The sequence below is a fragment of the Schistocerca piceifrons genome, chromosome 9, assembly GCF_021461385.2.
Source record: "Schistocerca piceifrons isolate TAMUIC-IGC-003096 chromosome 9, iqSchPice1.1, whole genome shotgun sequence".
Taxonomy (NCBI): Eukaryota; Metazoa; Arthropoda; class Insecta; order Orthoptera; family Acrididae; genus Schistocerca; species Schistocerca piceifrons.
This window is the reverse complement of record NC_060146.1, coordinates 53,589,372-53,613,742: the sequence shown is the minus strand read 5'-3', so window position 1 is coordinate 53,613,742 and position 24,371 is coordinate 53,589,372. Positions and strand designations below refer to the sequence as shown.

Sequence of the window (24,371 nt, the reverse complement as noted above, 5' to 3'; positions counted from 1 at the left end):
TAGCCATCCGTATAATGACAACATGTGAAAAATTTGGTCAAATTATCTCTCAAACAGTAAAAGTTACATTAGCTTATATGTACCCATGTATCTTCTCTTACGTCCGTCCTGAATTGTAACTATTATATTATATGTTAATGAAAAAAGGCAATTACAGAAATGTATAAAATGTATCTTGAAGGAAGTCATTATCCTACAATTTTTATATTTGAAATAAACATTTTACTTCATGCTTATGCACAAAACTTTATTTCAAAAATAGAAAAGAGCCTAAAGGAACACATTGATGCTTTTGCACAAAAGCAACAAATAAAGTGTTAAGTTCAAAAATGAAAACAGCCTACACAGGACAATGACTTTCCTCAAGCAATTTACAGCGTCTGTCGTCGCGTTTACACAAAAGGCTACAGTATGTTTTCTCGAAATCAAATAAAGCGGGAGAAATGGGTCACACATGGCTTTTTATCATTTGAATAATAATACTCAAATTTACACCGCTAGTAATGCATTCTTACTCCACCATCGGGGAAGGTTGCGCATTTGCGTGACTCTTTTTTTAATGGCGCATTAAAGTTTAAATTTTAATTATCTCTTTCAGACTCTATTACGTACTAGCCAAATGTTCCAGATAGTGCCACTTAAAACAAACATTATTGTAATTCGTGAAGTTTCTATCAGTACATAGCTAATTAAACCGTAAGTGCACTATCTTACCGCACTTTATACATATCTTGTTGTAATGTAAATGTTGCGTAAGTTATTTTATAACCAATCCTATTAAAGAAATTGATTCATAATTAGTACTGATTTCTAAAAGCTTTTTACTGATTTGCATATGTTTGAATGGTATTTCACAACAGTCAAAGAAAGAAATAAACAAACAATGTTTCCATCTCTGACTTACAGTCGCGGAAACAGCTGCTCGCGACCAAAACATGTCGACGCGTTTCGCTGCTGAGGGTCACCAAACGCAGGAGTTTCATTCGTCAAAGGCGATTCCGCGGAATAATCGTCCTGATCCTCATACATAGAAAAGGTGAGCCGTGGATTCTGTATCGTGCAATTTGTCTTCAGCTTACGGTCACCATCTCTCTTTGAAATCGGAGTATTACCACAGTCACACGTATACTGTCGCGACACTCACTGTTGTGAAAATTGTGTTATCGTCTGACAGTAACGACACTAGCGCCCCTAACAGCAAGAAAGGTAGCCGTAATACTTATGTTTGTTTTCTAGATAATTAACGAAATAGCTGTAATAGTTTTAGATGCCAAGCGCTTCTACAATATCTTGAGACATGAATGATAGAGAAATAAATGTAGAAGCAACCGAATGTCATTGGTTCAGTGACATCAACTACAACTTGAAGAAATAGTTTCGAATACGTATGTAGTTCATCTTATTCCGCTGTGAGGCATAGATGTAGGCATATATTTAACTCATGAGAAGTATATATTTTTGTTGTTGTCTGTTCCTATATGATGACACTTTCCGTAACCCGTAACAATTTTGCACCGAGTCTAATGATTCGCACATTCTTACACTTCTCTCGACTTTCTAATACGGTACATGATTCTTTTCTTTTGGAAATGTAATTACTTTCACTTCAAACGCGAATGTGTTGAAAGTTGTTGCCGTTTGTAGCTCAGATGTAGGAACAATTGTGGAATTAGTTAATTTTCTGTGAGGGGAAAAAGTTTATTGCTTTTGATGTTTTATAATCACGTCATTGTGGTTTTTCCTTCAGCTACAGTTATGCTGCTTTATCGGTAGGTTAAATGATGTAGGTATTGTTTTCCATACAAGTCTTCCCCGTTCCTCACTCACAGATTTGGCTGTTAATGTGTAGTGACGAAAACTTCTCTTTATTTAGTAGATATATGCCGTCTTTCTGGGTGCACCACGTTTTCTGCTGCTTATTAGCCGTTTTTGTCCTTAAACGAAAAAGACATTCCTCAGTAGATATTCGTACGTTACACGAGAATAGTAAATATGCTGCCCTGTAGTGTAAAGTTTCTCAGGAAACTAAACAAAGACAAATCTGATATTATTCGGACTCTCCATTGTCATATTCAGAACTGTAACTCTCTGTTCGCATAGAGCTCTGCTGTCGCAGTGTACAACAGTAAATGAGTGGGAGTGTCTTGACTATACGTGTTGGCTAGACTATGGTATTACCATCTATGATTGACGATACGGAGATATCTTCACCCGCAATGACGAAATAGTTCTGAAATTTCACGATTGTGGGTGCACTTGGTACTAGTCGATTCCATTACTTGTTGCTTTCTTCGAACTGTTAATATACTGATATGTCTGTCTTGTTTGAAAGGGTTCCATGGGGATTCGATTTGCGAATACTTTTTTTTGGGGGGGGGGGGTTGAGCATGAAGTCTTTTCTTTATTATAAAAATGTATTCGTAAGCAATTATACTGTATATAGTTAGGGGGTTTATTGATAATTATGGCTTAACTCACAGTCTTTCTCGGTACACTTATACTTGTCTGTGTACATCAGCTTGCAGCTCAGAAAAATCAGGTTTCACGACGCTGACGAACAGGAACCAGCTGAAAGGAACTTATTTCGGGTTAACTACAATGAAAGCAGACTCAGTGTGTGATTGTCTCTCACGATATTTCAGTTCAATTACTCATACGTTAATATTACAAACTTTATCCGACTGTGGTAACGGTGATTTTATTTTGTCATCAGTTGTCATTTAGCCTCAAGAAATAAGTGTTAGAACGGACGAAAGAAATTTTGCGACTCCTATCTTTGGCCGTGGTAGCACCTGTGTGGGAAAAAATTACAAGTTAGTACAAATAAAGTTTTTACGAAACGCTAGTGTTTTGCAGCGAGCATTCTAAACCTAACAGAGGTAGAACGAGTCTCTGACAGTGTTAATTTGGTTTTTAATTCGCTTCTGTATCGTTATTTGGAAGGGAGATTGAACTGTAGCGTGACTCAAGATTAACGTGGAAGGTAAATTTGGTAGCGAGTTGACGATGAATAACGATTGTGATGTCATAGCAAGAATCGTGTTTTTTGTTATATTGTTATGGCTCGTGTCTTAACGAAATTTGCCTTTACATCTCTGCTTTAGTTTCATATTACCGACGACGCTATGTGGAACGTGAGACCTGGTAAAAGAATATGCACCATGCTAAAGATCTCTGACGGGAAATTTGCGAACAGCAAAAAAATTACACGTGTTGAAACAGCTAAAAATAACCGAGTTCGGAAATAACCGATTTTAGGTTTTTTATTGCTATTATTTCTGGTAATGTATGTAGACATCTAACAGAGATTTAAAAACTGTTAGACTCCCTCAGAATTTTGCCTTCCATGATTCAAGATGCATAGAATCAAAAATAAAACGAAATACGTAAATAAGACTAAGGCGACTATTCACTGCTCTTCTCGAAAAGTAACGAGGTGTTGAATACTGCAAAAAATCACTAGTACTCTCCTACTAATTCAAACTTTTTGAAACTTAATGGCAAACCACGTCCACTAGGACCTTGCCTAGTACAGCGGCGCGGGTGTCCCGCATCTTTGAAACTGTTGAAAGGTCGTGTTGTAATGGAGGATCACACCACTATTTGGGCATTACGATTCGTCAGTGCTAAAGGTGACAAGCAGTTAAGGCATACAAGACAGACACAGGCATCAGATCACTACTTCGTATTTTCATTATAAACTATGAAGTGTTAAGTTTTTAATTTGTAACAGTTGCTTTTTGTCATAATTTTCATTCCCTTTTATTATATCATAGAAGAAATAACATCTATGTAAAATTTGTAGCGTTCTTTTTCTTTAATTAATTTGAATGCCAAGCCACGTTTGGGCAAGTCTTGCGCATTGCATGTACAAGCAAATTGTCTAATAGACCGCGCTAAACACCAACCGGTACATTATTGTCTCGACAGTGCTGTGCCGATTCTTTGTTGCTCGTTGCTAAATGTAGGCGTTTTACTGAAATAGCACTGATTGGGTTTCAGATGTAGTGCCGGTAATCCAATATTTCAGAGCATTTATGAATGAAAATTACTTTTTTTTAAAAAAAAGGTTTATTTAAAAGCCATCAGTTTTAGCACTTATACTATGGCAAATTGATATACCGTTTTTTACTCGTGTTTGGTAAAGAATTAAAAACTTCACGTAACTGTCACCAACAAATACCGAAAATACCGATTAATCATAACTAAAATACTCATGCCGTATTTTTCCATTCCTAATACGCAGGAGAAGTCGTCAAGGAGAAACACGTGTAATCTTACACCAGTCTGTTAGATCACATTGACAAAGAAATTGATAAGGTTGAATTTGCTGCCATACAAAGCCAAAGTTAGATGCACTACACGACTAAACAGGTTTTTTTCCTTCTATACCTCGTTCGTCATAAGAATAAACCTGATGTAAACAAACACAAGCGCGGTGACTGGTCAGCAGTCGTAGCCCTCGTACAGTGATGTTCCGCTCTCGGAAGTAGGTCCAGATTGTGTATCAGATATCTTATTACTATGTCATTGTAAATGAAATTATAAGACATGCTAATTATTAACAGTCATCAGCGTTTCTCTTCGTTATACTTTAGTTACGTGATTTTTATTTCTAAAATCGTGTATTGTCACAGATTCAGTACCGTTGTGCTCTGATTGTTTTGCTGGTAATACGTAATGTGAAAACAGATGACACTTCTTCCTGCTTCGTAGTGAAACACGAGTGCGAAGCACCGTTAATGTCGAGAAACTAGTTGTTCTTTATGCTTTTCTCAAGCTTACAGAGAAATATCAGCTCTGGCGTTTTTAGAGAAACACTGTGTAATAAATAGCAAATGATAGCCCAATTATATGTGGGGCGTAATCGGCAACGTCGTAGAGTGCTAAGCGTGTATGCTATAGGGCGACAGTTCTGATCTCGTTGTGGTCCATTAATTTTCTTTTTCGGTTTGAAAACCAAGATCATTTAAGTAAGAAATTCATCAAATATATGTTAATTAAGGCATACTAAACCATTATTCTTCAAGAATTTCTAATTACATATGGCACCAAAATTGTGTTTTTCATTGGAAATATAAATTATTAAGTGTCGATATTTTATCATTATCATCATCATCTTGGACAGTTTCCAGCCACTGGCTGGGTCTGTCGGGAACACAAGCCTCTCCATCGTGTTCTGTCTTTCCACCATTCCCCCTCTTCCACCTTCGTCCAGTTCTCTTCTCGTCACACATTCCTTCACTCCCTTCACCCATCTATCTCTTGGTCTTCCCCTGGGCCTCTTCCCCTCCAGTTGCAGATCAAACATCCTCTTTGGAATTCTTCCCTCATCCATTCTCTTCATGTGTCCATACCACTGCAGTCTTGATTTTTCTATCCTGTCCTGTACTGGTTCCTCCTTTAGTCTTTCCCTCACATACACATTTCGCAATCTGTCTCGTCTTGTTACACTCAACCTGCTCCTCTGGAACTTCATTTCACTAGCTTGTATTCTACTTTTGTCGCTTTTGTGCATTACCCATGTCTCACTTCCGTATGCCAATATGGGGACAAAGTAGGTTCGGTATATAATTCCCTTGGATTTCTGCGGCACCTCCTTGCTCCAAATAAGCCCCCTAATGCATTTGAAGAACTGCCCTGCTTTTCTGCACCTTTCATTTATTTCCATTGCGTTTCCCCCCTAACTTTCAATCATGCTTCCCAGGTACTTGAAGTTCTCTACCACTTTTAGTTTTTCCCCTCCACAAGTTATATCCACATTTGGCCTATTCTTCTTCCTTGTTGTGACAATTATTTCACTTTTCGTTGCAGAGAATTACATTCCATATTGTGCTGCCGTTGCCTCCCATACATCTAACTGCTCTTGCACCTCCTTCTCGCAATTTCCCCATAACATCAGGTCATCGGCAAAAAGCACTGCTTTCATTTTATGATCTCCAATTGCATCTGATACTTGCTGTAGGATTTCATCCATAACAATAATAAACAATAAAGGCGAAAGTGCACTTCCCTGTCGCAGCCCATTTTCCAGCTTGAACCATGCAGTACGTTCCCTCCCCACTTTCACACAACTCTCACTTCCCTCATACTTTTTTCTGACTTTTCGTGTTATCTCTTCATCTATCCCTTTTGCGTTCAGCACATCCCAGAGCTTGTCCCTATAGATACTGTCATACGCCTTCTCAATATCTAAAAAGGCCATGATTAAGTCCTTCCCGTACTCATAGTGCCTTTCCTGCAGTTGCCTTACCGCAAATATGAGGTCCGTTGTTGATCTTCCCGGTCTGAAACCATACTGCTCCTCTTGCAGTCTACTTTCAATACTGCTTCTTATTCTCTTCTCCAGGATCTTTTCATAGATTTTTCCACAGTGGCATAGCAGGGTGATTCCTCTGTAGTTCTCACATCTCCTTTTATCCCCTTTCTTGAAGATCGGGACTATAATTCCTTTCTTCCAATCCTCAGGAATTCTGTTCTCCTTCCACACCACCCTCAGCACTCTGTATAGCCACTGGGTTCCTACTTCTCCTGCTGCTCGTATCATATCCACTGTTACTTCGTCCCAACCTGGTGCCTTGCCCCCTTTCATCCTCTTTATGGCATCTTCCACTTCATTCCAAGTTAGATCATCAATTTCCCCACTATTATAATCGTCTGCTGCCTTAGGCTCTCCATCGCTGTTAGTTACCCGCTTGACGGCATTCAACAGATCTTCAAAGTACTCCTTCCAAATCTTTTTGAGCTCATGCATTTCCTCCACAACTCTTCTATTATTATCCATGATCCTCAGGCACTCGCTTCTGTCGTTCCTCTTATTTCTTACCATGGTGTAAAGTACTTTTTTGTTCCCTTCACTGTCCTCTTCTAACATTCTTGTCCATTTTTCCATCCACTTCTTCTTCTCCGCCCTTACTATGGTCTGTGCCGCTTTCTTGCTTTCCTTATATTTTACCCTAGCTTCCTCTGTTCGGGTCTGGAACCATTCTCTGAAGGCTTTGTTCTTTCGAAGTACTGCCTCTTTACATATGTTGTTCCACCATATTTTATCAAAGATTGTTAAAAATTGCTGAAGTTAAGAAAACATTACACAATCAAATATTTTTGGAGAAATATAAAATATCAAATACTCTTTATTTGAATACGCCCACTGATTTGTAGGACAGATGTGGTCTCACACGAGCGAAAGTGATAAGCGCCGTAGAGACATGGAAATCAGTAATCTTCGCGTCATCGAGCACATAGCACAAACGCTGCATTTTTACAGTTGTCACCGTACCATTGCTATCTGAACCCAATGGAACTGATCTAGAGCCATGTTGAGGGATTTGTCGCGAGATATAACAAAACAGTGAAGTTGTCATACTGTACTGGAACTAATGCACGAAGCTGTGTGACATGTCACTGCCAAACGGTGGAAAAATGCGGAACAGTACGTCATAAAAAAGGAGGACCAAATGTGGACTTTTTGGCGACTTGGGATTCTGCTGCTGATGGCCTCGTTATCAACGCAGCAGCACTGAAATGTATTCCTGGGATTCCGATATGGAAGGAGTTCAGAGATTACAAGACGATTGAGTGCAATACCTTCAGTGGCTTGAATATTTAATACATGGTAAATCAACAGTGCGCTTATAGCCACGCATAGCTGATGCAGAAAACTTATCCATATCGTAGTCAGAAATTTTCATCACTGTTGTTTCTAATTGTAGTACTATGTTAGCTAAGATCGAGGGCCGGTTCTGTTTTCCGTCAGGCCACCTAAGACGCGTGTCGCCTGAGCTTTGTCACATATTATATCCATCTGTTTAAAAATTAAACGACATTCCAAGCTATTTTGTTCTCTGCTCGTCTCTTTTTACGTCATTACTGCAACTGTTCACATCACTGCAGATCAGCCGATTACTCGGCCTGGCGAGCGCTGTCCAGGTTAAATGAGCCGGTAAAGCTGTTGCCCTTATCACCGCCGAGTCGGTGTGCACGTAATGCACACGATAAAACGCATCCTCATTATCGTAGTCGACTGTAATCTAGACAGACAGTTTGGCTTCCTCTCCACGTGAACGAAATCCAATTAGGTTCCACACGTGAACGAAATCCAATTAGGTTCCATCAAACGCGGAAAAATACCCAGTGTAGTGTTTAAATGAGGTTTATTGTTAAGACGAATGGAGTATAGTATCGTGCAAGGGGCCATGAGAAAGTTTCCGTTCGAAGGCCACACAGTCCAGAATTGGTATGCCAGTCAAGAAAAATCATCGTCAGCAATGAGACAATCACCCTACCGATGCACCAGGTTGAAGTTTGGTGAACCAGCGTGGCCTGCCACGTGAAGAAGTCCGTAGCTGCCTGCCGCACTTCTTCGTCAGGCATGAATCTTCGACCCTTTAAGGCGTTTCTTTTTAACCCTAGGATGCATGGTGCCGAAAACACACATAAATGCATATGCAGGGCCTCCAAGGCCCTGCCCTAATTTAAAATTTTCCTGTTTTCATACTATCATTCTTTGGAATTAAATTTATTTCTGTCAAATTTATTGTCATATTGAAAGATTCCTGAGATACCGTATCAGGATCTGTTGGGCCTGATTAACATTTTATTAATTTTTTTAAAAAAACTCTAAGAGTGAATTTTTATTCGTTACATCCACTTACATACAACATATACAAATGATTTTATTAATTCACTTATAACTTGCAGTTTGCATTTTATAACATTTATTACATCCAATTTCTTCAATTAAAACATACTCATTATTCACAATATTATGTATATAGGCAATATTTTGACAAAAAGTTATTATTCATTGTTCACATAAAATTGCATTTTCCTTAGTTTTCAACATGTGACAAAGAAGAAGCACAAAGAATCCCACTATGTTCATTACAAATGTTGATTTTACACTTAATGCATGTCATAGCACTTTTCTTGTGTTTATTATATGGACAATAATTGCATCATCTTCTTTTTCCTGAAACAGGTAGTTGGTTCGGCAATATGACATTTTTTTGATCACCACATCTTTGCATGGCATCAACGATTTTCTTTGGAAGATTAGGAATCTGAGTACGAAGTTCCATTAGTGGTCTTACCATTTCTTCTGCTAAATCTCTTAGGAACAAACGCCTTTTATAACTTCTTCCACTATGGTATGTCAGATGTTCATTGCTGCGATGTCCATAATATTCATCCATAATGCAAACGGCCGTCTTCTTGTTTGTCTCTTGCAAGTGTAATGAAGAATTTTCTGGTCCATTTGATCTACTCCACCCTTCGTAGCGTTATAGAACGTTATTATATCTGGTTTCTTTTTTGCATGAGTTTCATCAATGTTTCTGTAGTGATGCATTGTGCAAATGAGAACTACAGACTTTTTCTTTTTGGGAACATAACTCACCGTTGTAATGTCACCTCTAAATGCAAACAAAGAGGAATGAATCGCTCTTGAGGCAGATGGTTACATCTAATTAGGAATTTCTGGTTTATTTTGTATGATTGTTCCCACCACTGTAATTTGCTTCTGAAGCATCTCTTCTGCCAGCTGCACATTAGTAAAGAAGTTGTCAACAGTAATATTTTTTGATGATCCTTCAATGCTTTTAGCAAGATCTTTCACCACATTCAATCCAAGATTTTTCTGAATAGGTTCATGAGGCTTCCTTCCCGTGTAAACAATTCTGTCTAAAGCATATGCCGATATAGCGTCACACAACCAATATACAGGGTGATTCAAAAAGAATACCACAACTTTCGGAATTTAAAACTCTGCAACGACAAAAGGCAGAGCTAAGCACTATCTGTCGGCGAATTAAGGGAGCTATAAAGTTTCATTTAGTTGTACATTTGTTCGCTTGAGGCGCTGTTGACTAGGCGTCAGCGTCAGTTGATGCTAAGATGGCGACCGCTCAACAGAAAGCTTTTTGTGTTATTGAGTACGGCAGAAGTGAATCGACGACAGTTGTTCAGCGTGCATTTCGAACGAAGTATGGTGTTAAACCTCCTGATAGGTGGTGTATAAAACGTTGGTATAAACAGTTTACAGAGAATGGGTGTTTGTGCAAAGGGAATAGTTCTGGACGGCCGAGAACGAGTGATGAAAATGAGAGCACGCATCCAGCAAGCATTTGTTCGCAGCCCAGGAAAATCGACTCGCAGAGAGCTGCAAATTTCACAATCAACTGTATGGAGAGTCCTACGAAAAAGGTTAGTTATGAAATCTGAACGTCAACTACCCGAGGCGATGGATCGGCCGTCAGGCAGCCCGTAACAGAGCACTTCATCACTGGCCTCCAAGAAGCCCTGATCTTACCCCCTGCGATTTTTTCTTATGGGGGTATGTTAAGGATATGGTGTTTCGGCCACCTCTCCCAGCCACCATTGATGATTTGAAACGAGAAATAACAGCAGCTATCCAAACTGTTACGCCTGATATGCTACAGAGAGTGTGGAACGAGTTGGAGTATCGGGTTGATATTGCTCGTGTGTCTGGAGGGGGCCATATTGAACATCTCTGAACTTGTTTTTGAGTGAAAAAAAACCTTTTTAAGTACTCTTTGTAATGATGTATAACAGAAAGTTATATTATGTTTCTTTCATTAAATACACATTTTTAAAGTTGTGGTATTCTTTTTGAATCCCCCTGTATTTTTATGCCATACTTGGCTGGTTAGAGGGCATATACTGGCTGAAGCTGCGTCTTCCACGTACTGGGACTAGCTGTTCGTCAACTGTGAGCCAATCATTGGGAATCATTCTATTTCTACACTTGTCAAGAAATAGTTCCCATACATAGCAAACAGCTGCAAGTTTGTCATCTGCAGATCGAGCTTCACGGGTACACCTGTCATCAAATCTAATCATTCTCCTTATATCCTCGAATCTATTTGCTGACATTATGGCCTTATATGTAGAATTTGCCCTTTCATCCAAGAATAATTCTCTAATAGGGACATCCCAACTCTTCTCAACACAAGAAAGCAGTAAAAGACCAAGAAAACCCTCCATTTCAGCAAAGAAGACGTTTTTCCACGTTTTACCACGTAAAGCAGCGACTCTTCTGCCTTCAATATTTGTGCAGGTGATGATTTCCTCTAGTATTTCCTTGGAGATGAAATAGTCCCAAGAGTCCTTCCTCGGGCAAGGGTATGTGTGTTGTCCTTAGCGTAAGTTAGTTTAAGTAGTGTGTAAGTCTAGGGACCGATAACCTCAGCAGTTTTCCTGGTCCCAAGCCCATATTCTGTTATAAATTTTCTTCTACTCCTTCCCCTACAACTGCATTCCATGCCCCCATGACTATATAAGCAGGTCAAAGAGTTTAAAAGGGCGTGACAGTAGTTGTAACACGATAAGTAAAAGGAAATAGACATCAAGGCAGTATTTTGCAGAAGGTCTAAAGACACAACAAGGTGAGAGGGGAAATAATCTGCGGTCGCTTGGTGGGTACCCGCCACAGGGGGAGGCTTTCGCCCCCACAACCGCCCCGACACTGGAAGTGGAAGAGCAGTATAGGTTAGAGTAAAATCTGCTCTCCCTCAGGAAATGCAGCACTTTGATGTTTGTCACGTCATCCGCAAGCTTCTGAGGTAGTGAGGTTGGCAAGCTGAGAGTGTGCCGCAGATCGGCCAGCAGTGCACACGCAGCAAGAGTGTGCGCAGTTGTCAGTAGAACACCGCAGTTGCTGTGAGGAGCAGGCGAAAAAGGAACTCGTGGTTGAGTCTCGTGTGGCCGACACGTGGTCCCAGAGACGTGGAAAATGCCGCACCTTAGTGGGCCTGCCGCGCTGGGTAGCCGCGGGGTCTCAGGCGCCTTGCCATGGTTCGCGGGGCTTGCCCCGTCGGAGGTTCGAGTCCTACCTCGGACAAGGGTATGGGTGTTGTCCTTAGCGTAAGTTAGTTTAAGTTAGATTGCTGATGATGCTGTGGTGTACGGGAAGGGGTCGTCGTTGAGTGACTGTAGGAGGATACAAGATGACTTGGACAGGCAGCTAACTCTAAATATAGATAAATGTAAATTAATGCAAATGAATAGGAAAAAGAATCCTGTAATATCTGAATACTCCATTAATAGTGTAGCGCTTGACACAGTCACGTCGATTAAATATTTGGGCGTAACATTGCAGAGCGATATGAAGTAGGACAAGCATGTAATGGCAGTTGTGGGGAAGGCGGATAGTCGTCTTCGGTTCATTGGTAGAATTTTGGGAAGATGTGGTTCATCTGGAAAGGAGACCGCTTATAAAACACTAATACGACCTATTCTTGAGTACTGCTCGAGCGTTTGGGATCCCTATCAGGTCGGATTTAGGGAGGACATAGAAGCAACTCAGAGGCGGGCTACTAGATTTGTTACTGGTAGGTTTGATCATCACACGAGTGTTAAGGAAATGCTTCAGGAACTCGGGTGGGAGTCTCTGGAGGAAAGGAGGCGTTCTTTTCGTGAATCGCTACTGAGGAAATTTAGAGAACCAGCATTTGAGGCCGACTGCAGTACAAGTTTACTGCCGCCAACTTACATTTCGCGGAAAGACCGCAAAGATAAGATAAGAGAGATTAGGGCTCCAACAGAGGCATATAGCCAGTCATTTTTCCCTCATTCTTTTTGGGAGTGGAACAGGGAGAGAAGATGCTAGTTGTGGTACGAGGTACCCTCCGCCACTCACCGTATGGTGGATTGCGGATTATGTATGTAGATGTAGATGAAATAGTGTGCAAGCCCAGAGATCGATGACCTCAGCAGTTTGGTCCTATAGGAACTTACCACCTTAGTAGACCTTTTAATCGCTCTCAACTTGTTTTAGGTCGTAGTATCCTGCCATTGCAATTCTCAGAGCCTCAAAATATTGTGTCGAATTTGTAATCTTAAGTATATGCCCGGTATCCCGACGTCAAATTGATTTCCCGTAGATGCATCTTTAGCTAGACGGGCGGCGAGTTCATTTCCTGGAATGTCTATATGGTCACTGTCTTTCCAGAGATGCAGAAGTCTGCCAGTAAGTCCTGGATGTTGGCGACTAAACGATTTTTGGGGTAGCACAGGATTACGGCTTTTAAGCAACTCAGGGAATTGCTACAGTTCAGAAAGTTTGTCGTGGTCTGGGATATGACGTGCCGCAAAGCCTGAGAGATGGCAACCAACTCTGCAGTGCGTACGCTGCAGGCACTCTGCACACAGTGCCTCTCGTGTCCCCTCGCTTGTGCAAAAGCGTAACCGACCCTGTCGTTTACTTTCAATCCATCTCTGTAGATGAATGCCGAATCACAATAATTGCGGAGGACTGAAAGAAAGATTTGTCGGAGAAGAGTAGCATCAGCATCCTTCTTGGGTCCACAAAAGAGGTCCATCCGACTCACAGGACAGGGTACAGCCCATGCGGTGTGTCCAGAGGGAGCTTTAGGAACACACACTAACACCGGCTGTTGGAAGTCCTTCGGTAGAATATCGAGTCGGATCCCGGCTGGTCTTCCCAGTTTTGGGCGATTCGCAAACAAAAAATGGTACAAACGGCTCTGAGCACTATGGGACTTAACACCTGAGGTCATCAGTCCCCTAGAACTTAAAACTACTTAAACCTAACTAACCTAAGGACATCACACACATCCATGCCCGAGGCAGGATTCGAACCTACGACCGTAGCGGTCGCGCGGTTCCAGACTGTAGCGCCTAGAATCGGTGAGCCACCCCGGCCGGCGATGCACAAACAGTCTGAACTGCCGGTTGTGGAACAGAGTTGAGTGACATGGGTGGACAGGAATCTGACTGATCGTGACTGCATAACTCACAATAAGTCAAGTAATTAGGTTAGAAATTGTGTTAGACAATCCTGTGACACACGACGCGCAAACTCATCACACTATCATCAAGTATTTGGGTAGGAGAGGTCTTAGTAATTTCCAGCAGACTTTACTCACAATTTCAAACTATTGCGACACTTTTGACGTCCCCCCAAAAAATAAAGAAACGAGAAAAGTTTATCGACTACTACATTTTCGTTGTTCTTGCACTAAACTAAGCATCAGGTATGACTTTTTAACTCATTGCTTGTCTACTACTAACACTCTTCGTGACACATTTTGCAGACAGTGTCCACGTACACCAATGAATATACCTGCAGAATTATATCATTATACAACATGTAGTTCAGGAGATGACGTCGTAACACTGACATGCATGAAAGATTATGTTTTCTTAAAATGGAGCATTAATTACCCAGAAGCTGTTTATTCGTGAGATTTTGTAAGTAGGCTGTTTATGTTTTCCTATTGGCAACGTTATGTAGCGCTCTGTATGAAAATCACTGGCTGTGCTGTGTGCAGTCTGTGGCTAGTCTGCATTGTTGTCCGCAATTGTATCGTTGGGCAGTTGGCTGTTACCGAGCGTAGCGTTGCGCAGTTGGAGGTGAGCCGCCAGCAGTGGTGGATGTGGGGAGAGAAATGCCGGCTCACCTCCAACTGCACAACGCTACGCGCTGTTGGTTGGTTTTTTTGGGGAAGACCAGACAGCTTGGTCATCGGTCTCATCGGATTAGGGAAGGATGGGGAAGGAAGTCGGCCGTGCCCTTTCAGAGGAACCATCCCGGCATTTGCCTGGAGTGATTAAGGGAAATCACGGAAAACCTAAATCAGGATGGCCGGACGCGTGATTGAACCGTCGTCCTTCCGAATGCGAGTCCAGTGTCTAACCACTGCGCCACCTCGCTCGGTCTACGCGCTGTTAACAGTCAACTGCCCAACGCTACAATTGCGGACAACAATGCAGACTAGCCACAGACTGCACACAGCACAGCCAGTGATTTTCATACAGAGCGCTACGTAACGTTGCCAATAAGAAAACATAAACAGCCTACTTACAATTTCTATTCTTTAACGAAGTGTGGGTTGAGGAGCAGGTGTTACTGGATTGTTTATGAAGTGGAGCAGGCGACGAGGACCAGTTTGCGAAACCTTCATTCTATCTTCCGGCCATTACATCCTGCTGCACCATAGACTGAAGGCATGTCCGGTACCTCCATAATTAAGTGATCCATCTGCGAAAGCCAGTCGTGAACTGTAAACGGTGGTAATATCCACGTCACAGACGATTGTATTTCTTCCGGGTTCGATACCACAGTCGGTGATTTGTTTGAAATGCAAGCAATGTACAGAAACATGCCTCTCGGGCATTGTTCATTCAAGACATCATACTGCTTGAAATATTCGTTTCTGACTGTTGGTATCTTATTTCAAAATACTCAGTTTGGAAGCTGTTACCGTCTGTATAATTCTGACCTTACGCCGTTATCGATGGCCACTCCTGCTGATTAGATCTTCAGATAGATTGCAACAATTTACCAGAGCGAAGAGAGATTTGGAACTTCTCGTTTCACAGTCGTACCTCTACTATCTACGCCGTTTGACCACTTTCACAGTCAGATTCTAAGCTTCAGTCTCCCACAACACCTCTCATCTCGTTTGGCATATCTGTTACCAGTGACATAAATATTTATTTACTTAGAAGCTACCCCATCTGACAAGAAAGTGATGCACCCAGAAAGGGGAGGAGGAAAAGAAAGGATACTTGACCCGTTCAGAGGATATGTGTTATTATTTCAGTGATTACACAATCCTGCCTAATTTACATAAAACTTGACAGCATGAGCTCACTTATCAGTAGGACGTTGCATCTCCTCTGGCCAGGATGCTTGCACTGATTCCGTTGGGATCGGTGTTATAAAGCCGCTGCACCACCTTCTGGGACAAGCTGGCCCACAACCGTTGTAGCTGCTCCTTGACATCCTACAGCGGAGTTGACAACCGAACTAGTGACACACACATCCTTTCAGGGACAGGTCTGGAAATCTTGCTGGGCATGGGAGTACATAAACGTCAAGCAGACAGTTCATAGGGACATGTGCCGCATGTGGACGAGCATTGTCCTGTTGAAAAATGCCACACAATACAGTCGCATGGGAAGTAGCACATGCGGACGCTCGATGTCCGTGAAGTACCGTTGTGCAGTGGTCACTACCTGAAATCATACCACATGTTTCCTCACACCATGGCGTCAGGGGTACTATCGCTATACTTTTGCACGACATTGAAAGAATGGGATCTCTAACGAAGTCGCCACCATACTGTAGTAATCTGGGATAGTGCAGAACCACGATTCATCGCCGAGCACAGTGCGACGCCATTTATCAGGAGTCCATGCTTTATGGTGAAGGCAACACTCCAAATGGAGCCGTTTGTGGTGTGATGTTAACGCCGGCCATGTGGCCGAGCGGTTCTAGGCGCTTCAGTCTGGAACCGCGCGACCGCTACGCTCGCAAGTTCGAATCCTGCCTCGGGCATGGATGTGTGTGATGTCCTTAGGTTAGTTAGGTTTAAGTAGTTCTAAGTTCTAGGGGACTGATGACCTCAGCTGTTAAGTCCCATAGTTCTCAGAGCCATTTGAACCATTTGATGTTAACGGTAGCCTACGCGTTGCACAGCAATTCCCTAGTCCAGCTGTCTTAGAACAGTGACGTGGGATGGTGCAGAAGACTGCAGCAAGGCCGTTATTTGATTTCAGTGCAAATGTGAATGTGGTACGATGTGCACGGAGCACGATGCAGCGGTTCCCGCTTGTGGTGTTCAGAATTTGATGATTAGTGTGCCTGGGCTCACGTTCCCATGCACTCGATCATCACTGTCACATCTGAATGCCCCAAATGGAGGCCCACAATCAGTTTCCTACCCTACTACAAGTGCTGATAACACTGTCTCAAACGTGTACGCGGAGACTCCGTGTCTTTCACAGCGGTCACTCAACATTCTACGCTTGTCACGCCCGTTATATACTCTAATAGGGCTAGTAATGCCACTAAACACGGTTCGTTGGTTGATCTGGAAGAAGGGACCAAACAGCGAGGTCATCAGTCCCATGGGATAGAGAAGGGTGGGGAAGGAAATTGTCCGTGCCCTTTCAAAGGAAGCATCCCGGCTTGCCTGAAGGGACTTAGGGAAATCACAGGAAGCCAAAATCATGACGGCAGGACACGGATTTAAACGGCCGTCCTCCCGAATGCGAGTCTAGTGTTCTAACCACTGCGCCACCTCGCTCGATCCACTAAACACGAAGAACACTAATGTACTCTGGTGGTTGCCCTACCTGGCGCAGAGAATTGCAACTCTAATAATTTAAATATCTGATTGAAGCTACGTACTTGTTCGATCTTGTCTTCTGCTTTCCACTGCTTTTGGTCTGGCAGTGTGTAAAAGTAATTATTTCCACCCATGTTCTTATGCCAATAAAGGACAAAACTAGTGAACAGAGAGATGTGAAGGGAGTTTTTGAATGATCCTGTGCACCTAAATAGGTAATGAGGAAAGAGCAGCTATTCCTCTTTGAGACATCGGACGCTTCTTTAACTTCAAGTACAGTTTCTCGTGGTATGAGACAGTGCACACTGCCACTACCGGAGATGTTGTGGTTCATAAGCTCGTATGTGACTTTTTTGTACTCAGTGGTTGGGCGAGTTTCTACCTCTATCTGTCCAGTACTGATCTGTAAATATCAATATTTTGGTGCGTAATAAGCAAACATTAAAAAAAAGATAGTGTTGACAGTCTTGCTGTGCATAGCTGTGTGTTGTAGCATGCAGCGCTTGGGATAATTTTGATTACTTTTCCCTCCTGGCAAGCCAACCAAGGGATGGCGGCTATAGCTGAAACAACCGGTTTTCGGATACTCCAGTTCTTTTCACCCGGCTGTTAAAACCGCTCAAAATAACTGGTTTTCAATTTTTTATTACTATTGTTTCTAGTAATAAACGTAGAGTTTGAACAAAGATTGGAAAGTTTTAATGAAGGCGAAGGAGTATGTGATCACGATCGATACGGCGCTGAGGCTGTGACAGAAATCTGTCTCATTGTCCCGACAACGAGGGCGAAAGGTCACAAGTCGATGACTTCACTGCATCGTCACTTCTAGAGGGCGTCAGTTTGTCACACTGAAGTAACCACAAAATTGAGGGTCAGTTATCATCCCCAGTTTATAAAACGTCAATAACAAATGGTTCAAATGGCTCCGAGCACTATGGGACTCAACTGCTGAGGTCATTAGTCCCCTAGAACTTAGAACTACTTAAACCTAACTAACCTAACGACATCACAAACATCCATGCCCGAGGCAGGATTCGAACCTGCGACCGTAGTGGTCTTGCGGTTCCAGACTGCAGCGCCTTTGAACGCACGGCCACTTCGGCCGGCTCGTCAATAACATTTAGGTATATCAACGATAGTTGGACTACGTGATCAGAAGTATCCGGACACCCCCAAAAATATACGTTTTTTTCATATTAGGTGTATTTTGCTGGCAGGTACTCGATATCAGCGACCTCAGTAGTCATTAGGCATCGTGAGGGAGCAGAATCGAGCGCTCCGCGGGACTCACGGACATGGCACGTTGTCAGGTGATTGGATGTCACTTGTGTCAAACGTCTGTACGCGAGGCTTCCACACTCTTGAACATCCCTAGGTTTACTGTTTCCGATGTGATAGTGAAGTGGAAACGTGAAGGGACACGTACAGCACAAAAGCGTTCAAGCCGACCTCGTCTGTTGACTGACAGAGACCGCCGACAGTTGAAGAGGGTCGTAATGTGTAATAAGCAGATATCTATTCAGAATATCTATTCAGACCATCACACAGGAATTCCAAAATGCATAAGGAGCCACAGCAAGTTCTATGACAGTTAGGCGGGAGGTGAGAAAACTTGGATTTCATGGTCGAGCGGCTGCTCATAAGCCACACATCACGCCGGTAAATGCCAAACGACGCGTCGCGTGGTGTAAGGACCGTAAACATTGGACGATTGAACAATTGAAAAACGTTGTGTGGAATGACGAATCACGGTACACAATGTGGCGATCCGATGGCAGGGTGTGGGTATGGCGAACGCCCGGTGGACGTCATCTGTCAGCGTGTGTAATGCCAACAATAAAATTCGGGGATGGTGGTGTTATAGTGTGGTGTCTTTTTCATGGAGGGGTGTGCACCCCTTGTCTTGCATGGAACTATCACAGCACCGGCCTATATTGATGTTTTAAGCACCTTCTTGTGTCCCACTGTCACAGAGCAAATCGGGGATGACGATTGCATCTTTCAACACGATCGAGCACGTGTTCATAATGCACGTTCTGTAGCGGAGTGATTACACGACAATAACAGCCCTGCAACGGACTGGCCTGCACAGAGTTCTGACCTGAATCCTATAGAATACCTTTGGAATGTTTAGGAACTTGGTGTCAGGCCTCACCGACAGACATCGATACCTCTCCTCAGTCCAGCACTCCGTGGAAATGGGCTGCCCTTCCACAAGTAACCTTCCAGCACTTGATTGAACGTATGCCTGCGAAAGTGGAAGTTATCATCAAGCTAAAGATGGGCTAACACCATATTGAATTCCGGCATTACCGATGGAGGATGCCACAAACCTGTCATTTTCAGCCAGGTGTCCGGATACTTTTGATCACATAGTGTACCTTCTTCTCCAAGAAACATTATGAATGTTTTTCCTTGTATGACGCCACAAGTTTGTTGTGCCTCCTTGCTTTTAAAGCAAATGGTGCATTGCACTTCATTCCTACAGCACTTCGCAAAATACATCCACAAACAGAGGACAGTACCATTCTTTAATATCAGTGAAACCCGAAGATGACTGCGAGACACTAATGTATCGGTCAGGTGCGGGGCAAGTCTGCACACTGCAAGTACACGCGTAGCATCTAATACATTACGCCACACGGCTTCAAGTACACTATTGTCTTTGCAATTATGTGTCGGTTCTTATACCATAAGTTTGTTTCTAATTTCTAACTATTGGCGTTGTTATTAAAATAGTACTAGTAGTTTTCTCAGTTTCTACAATAATCCAATATTTCAAAACAATGGAAATTTTACAAATAAATATTTATAGTACTTTATAAAAAGAGTTTTATTTAAAAACAAAAAGTTTTGGCACTATTTTTATGGCAAAATTGACATGACAATTTTTATCCTATTATTAGTGAAAAAAACCATTGCAACCGATACCAAACAAATGTCGAAAAATACCGGTTAACCAGATCTTAAATACTGATACCGGTTTTAACCGAGCGGTTTCTCACATCCCTACGCCAACCTGGCGAACTTAGTGCCACAAAGAGGATATTGCAGGTGGTCAACCCAAAGTGCTTTGTGTTCTGGTTACAGCTCTCCGTTCCCACCCGAGCACTGCACTGTGTCTACGGTTAACATACTAAAATTAATAGGCGAAATGTCACTCCTAGGTGTTGTCTGCTATTTGATCCGTAGTATATATCGTGATTATAGTCGCTTCCTTCCCACAAGAACCCAGTTCCACTGCTATATCTTTGATTACGATGTCTGGAAGTTAACGAGTACAATTTGAAGAATCTCTCTGAAGTAATTTCCATTGCTGCCACAAACTCTTTTTTAATTATTAAAAATATCTATGTGGATTCTGTAACTATCTAGAGGTAAAAAAAGTTACTTAGGAGGACAAGTTCTTAGCCAAGATCACTATAAAAACTTTATTGTAGATAACCGGTTTCGGTAAAACGAAGTTATCATCTTCGGATCTTCATAAGGGTAAATACAAATCTTTATGATGCTCTGAAGATGGTAACTTAGTTTTATCTACAATAAAGTTTTTATAGCCATCTCGGCTAACAAGTTCTTCGAGCTCAACATAAGAAAACGAATGAAAAAAAAAGAAATTAGTTGAATTACAGTGGAGCATGCAAGCTTGAAAATTCACAGAAACCGCCGCTAAGCTGTCGCTGAGTAGAAAACTTCCTGCTAGATTGAAGTTGTACACTATACTGTCAGTCGAAAATGTCTCTCGCAGGCAATGACTAAACCGTTTATTGGCAACACTCTTTCATCTTGGAGTGCTAGTCCTTCAAGTTATGCCGGAAAACTTCTGTGAAGTTGGGAGATAGGAGTGAGAAGGCGGAAGTAAAGCTGTAAGTTTGTGTCTTGCCTGGATAGCTCAGTTTCTAAGACCATTGCACATGAAAGGTTGAATTCCTGGTGCGAAGCCTGGTCTGGCGTACACTCATCTGCTGGGGAGTTTCATAACGGTGCATAAACCATTGCAGAGTGAAGAGCCCAGTCCAGAAATAATGCCCCAGCATAGTTCATCAAAATAACAATAAAGGAAGATAAATACAGGGCCTCATGTATAAGGACACAGAACGTAATGTAATAGAGGGAACAGGCTGGCCCACAGAATAGCCACCTGGCGATCCAGAGAATTGACACAGCAGAAAAGACAGTCAACCCAGCCAGGGTAAACTGCAGACTCCACTAAACTAAATGGGCTGCCATAGGAGCTAGGCCATGAAGCATTGGTTGATGGGCTGAAATCACCAGTTTCCACAGATTGTGCGGACTGCGATGTGTCTCCAAGAGTGGGCTGTCAGAGCTGAACAGAATCCACCAACTCGCCGGTGGAACTGCACTTCCTCTCATATTAGAACCGAGGCAGGTATTGGAAGTGATTGGTTGGCTGGATGTTTCTACGTGTCCAGGCTGACATCGTGGGTGGCAGTCAGCTATGGAGTCTGACGAGCCAGGTGGGCTGGCCTGTCTGGACAAGACTATCAAGCGTAGGCCACTATGGTGTCATGGTATGGCCCTGTAAGTTGGATGTCAGAGACAAGCAGGAGCTTGTACAACACCCATCAAGTGGCATTGTCGACTGTGTCATGCCCTCTCATGACTGATTGGTTTTAAATCTTCACATAAGCAAAAACCCCAAGGGCAACAAGGTGCATCAACCCAATTCCACTGCTATATCTTTGATCACGAATTCTGGAAATTAACAATTTGAAGAATCTATGGGTTGTACTCAGCTGTAGAGACTGGCAACTCCAGTGTATCCTGAATGCCATTTATATCAGACTGTGAAGCAGACCGTGATCAAGTTCAAACCAACGCTGAGGGTTATAATTGTGGGGCCACACTCTGTCCCCAGGAGGAGGATATTAGAGTGCAGAAGGAGCCTGTATGACAATGAGTAAGTGGTGGTGTTAATCAAAGAGAATTAGATGTGGCGTGACCTCCAGCACATGGCACTATGGTTGTATGTCAGCAAGAACCTGAACAAGCTGGAGAACTGACAGGCCAGTGAGGTGGGTCATCTCAATAACCAATAACGAAACTGACAATACCGTTATTGTTTCCATTTACAAAAAAGTAATTTTATAAGTACAGCTCTAGGAAAACCATTTTTCAGTTTTCTAGACACAACGTGTTGTGTTCAGCAGCAGAGTCCAGTAAGCCAATGTCGCTGACCAGTGTACCAACAGGCCATGCCACAAGGCAAGGGCCGATTGTGCTGAAACTAGCACTGTGTCTAATTGTGGGAATGACAGTATGTCCTAATGAGTGGGATATTGGGATAGAGCACCAGCCTGTATGGTGCAGGTCGCACCATGTGCCTGTATTTCAGTGCACCTTCTGGCAGCTGGGGCTGTTCTTTCACCCAGACAGAACAAGGAGAGGGTGGAGATGTGACAGGTTGACCAGGTTCATTGAGCCAGCTGTGCTGATCCAGTGTGTGGTGCCCAGCTGTGAGGCAGCTGGACATGGCTATGTACTGTATGGCCTACACCACAAGCCAAGGGCTGCACAGGCTGAAAGCAGTACTGTGGATTACTAATTATGGCAAAGTTGGCATGTCTCCATGAGTGGCATCTAGGAGCCAAGCATCAGACTATACAGTGTAGATAGCGCCATTTGCCCATAGCATAAATTTCTGTGCTTCCACCCAGACAAATAACACAGGCAGCTTCGAGATATGATAGACCAGCAAGGGTTGTCAATACAGCTGAAATGACCCAGTGGGTGTTCTCAGTGGTAGAAGTGCCCAGTGAGCCAGCTGGTTTGGCCTGTGCACCGTATTGACCAGGTCGCAAGGCAGTGACTGGATCGATGAAAGAACTGCACGACCGCTACGGTCGTAGGTTCGAATCCTGACTAGGACATGGATGTGTGTGATGTCCTTAGGTTAGTTAGGTTTAAGTAGTTCTAAGTTCTAGGGCACTGATGACCTCAGATGTAAAGTTCTATAGTGCTCAGAGCCATTTGAGCCAGCCTCGAGATATGATAGACCAGCAAGGGTTGTCAATCCAGCTGGAATGACCCAGTGGGTGTGCTCAGTGGTAGAAGTGCCCAGTGAGCCAGCTAGTTCGGCCTGTGCACCGTATTGACCATGTCGCAAAGCAGGGACTGGATTGATGAAAGCAGTTCCGGACACGACTCTAATTCTGGGAACGACGTGTGTCCGCAGGTGTGGGATGTCGGAGCGGCAGGGGCGGCCGGAGCCTAGCCACAGCCTGTACGACATCCTGCAGGTGGCGCCGTCGGCCACGGAGGACGAGATTCGGCGCGCCTACCGGCGGCTGGCCCTGCGCTACCACCCCGACAAGAACCCGGGCGACCAGGCGGCGTCCGCGGAGCGCTTCAAGGCGGTGCAGCGCGCCTACCGCGTGCTGGGCGACCCGCGCCGCCGCCAGCTCTACGACCTGTACGGCTCGGCGTCGCTGGCCGAGGGCTTCCCCGACGGCCAGCTGTGGGTGCTGACGTCCGGCTGGGCGCGCTGCCTGCTCGTCGCCATCTTCCTGGCCACGTGCTGCTGCTGCGGCTGCTTCTGCTGCTGCTATTGCTGCTGCTACTTCTGCTGCGGCCTGATGCGACCACCGCCCGTGCCGCAGTACAGCGACTTGGACGCCGTCGTGACGTCTCAGCCGGTAGCCGCGTCCTCGGGCCGAGAACTCACAGAGTACAGCAGCCTTCTCGGCGCTCGGAGGTTCACCTACAACGCGTATCAACCGCAGGGCGCTACATAGAGCGTGAACCTCTACCTGACTGGGGGACAAACTCTGGCCTGTTCAGTTCCGCACACAGTATCCTCATCACCATTGCGTCTTAAACAGTAATATGCTCCCACCTATATCCCACGTGACCTTATATTCTTTTTAGCGAATACTTAAAATGACGATGCTGTTATTTTTTCAGTCCTAAAAAGGTTATATTATAATTCCAGAAACAGAATATCTGTTTTTCATCTTTCCACGCATACACAGCAGGAACTTGAACTCAACTGATATTATTTCAGAGGCTACTCTGGGATTTTTTTCTGAATATTTTGATATAATGGATCTATGTAACCTAGATGATCTTTAGAGAATAATAAAGTTATTGATATTTTTCAAGTTGTTTCTATAGCTACCTTTGTTCCCTTGAAAACAACTTCATATCAATGAAAGAGCTCGTTATATGTAATTGTATTGTGTATTAAATCGGAGACCTAGAAACGACGGAGAGGCTTTGTCCCACCGTAGCCCT

At 43.3% G+C, this 24,371-nt stretch overlaps 2 protein-coding genes across 2 annotated transcripts in view; one reads left to right on the top strand and one right to left on the bottom strand.

Annotated features, from left to right (window-relative positions):
• Positions 1–22,611, bottom strand: part of LOC124716697 (potassium voltage-gated channel protein eag-like) — a 91,866-nt gene extending 69,255 nt beyond the window's left edge. Inside the window, exon 1 of the mRNA XM_047243238.1 lies at positions 22,479–22,611. Within this exon, the coding sequence (XP_047099194.1) occupies positions 22,479–22,611 (133 nt within the window). The remainder of the gene's footprint in view (positions 1–22,478) is intronic.
• LOC124717391 (dnaJ homolog subfamily C member 5-like) lies at positions 911–24,123 on the top strand. The gene is made up of 2 exons (XM_047244245.1): positions 911–1,036; positions 23,314–24,123. Exon 2 carries the CDS (start codon positions 23,321–23,323, stop codon positions 23,870–23,872), a length of 552 nt encoding a protein of 183 aa, XP_047100201.1. The 5' UTR covers positions 911–1,036; positions 23,314–23,320; the 3' UTR covers positions 23,873–24,123.
• The last annotated feature ends 248 nt before the right edge of the window (positions 24,124–24,371 follow it).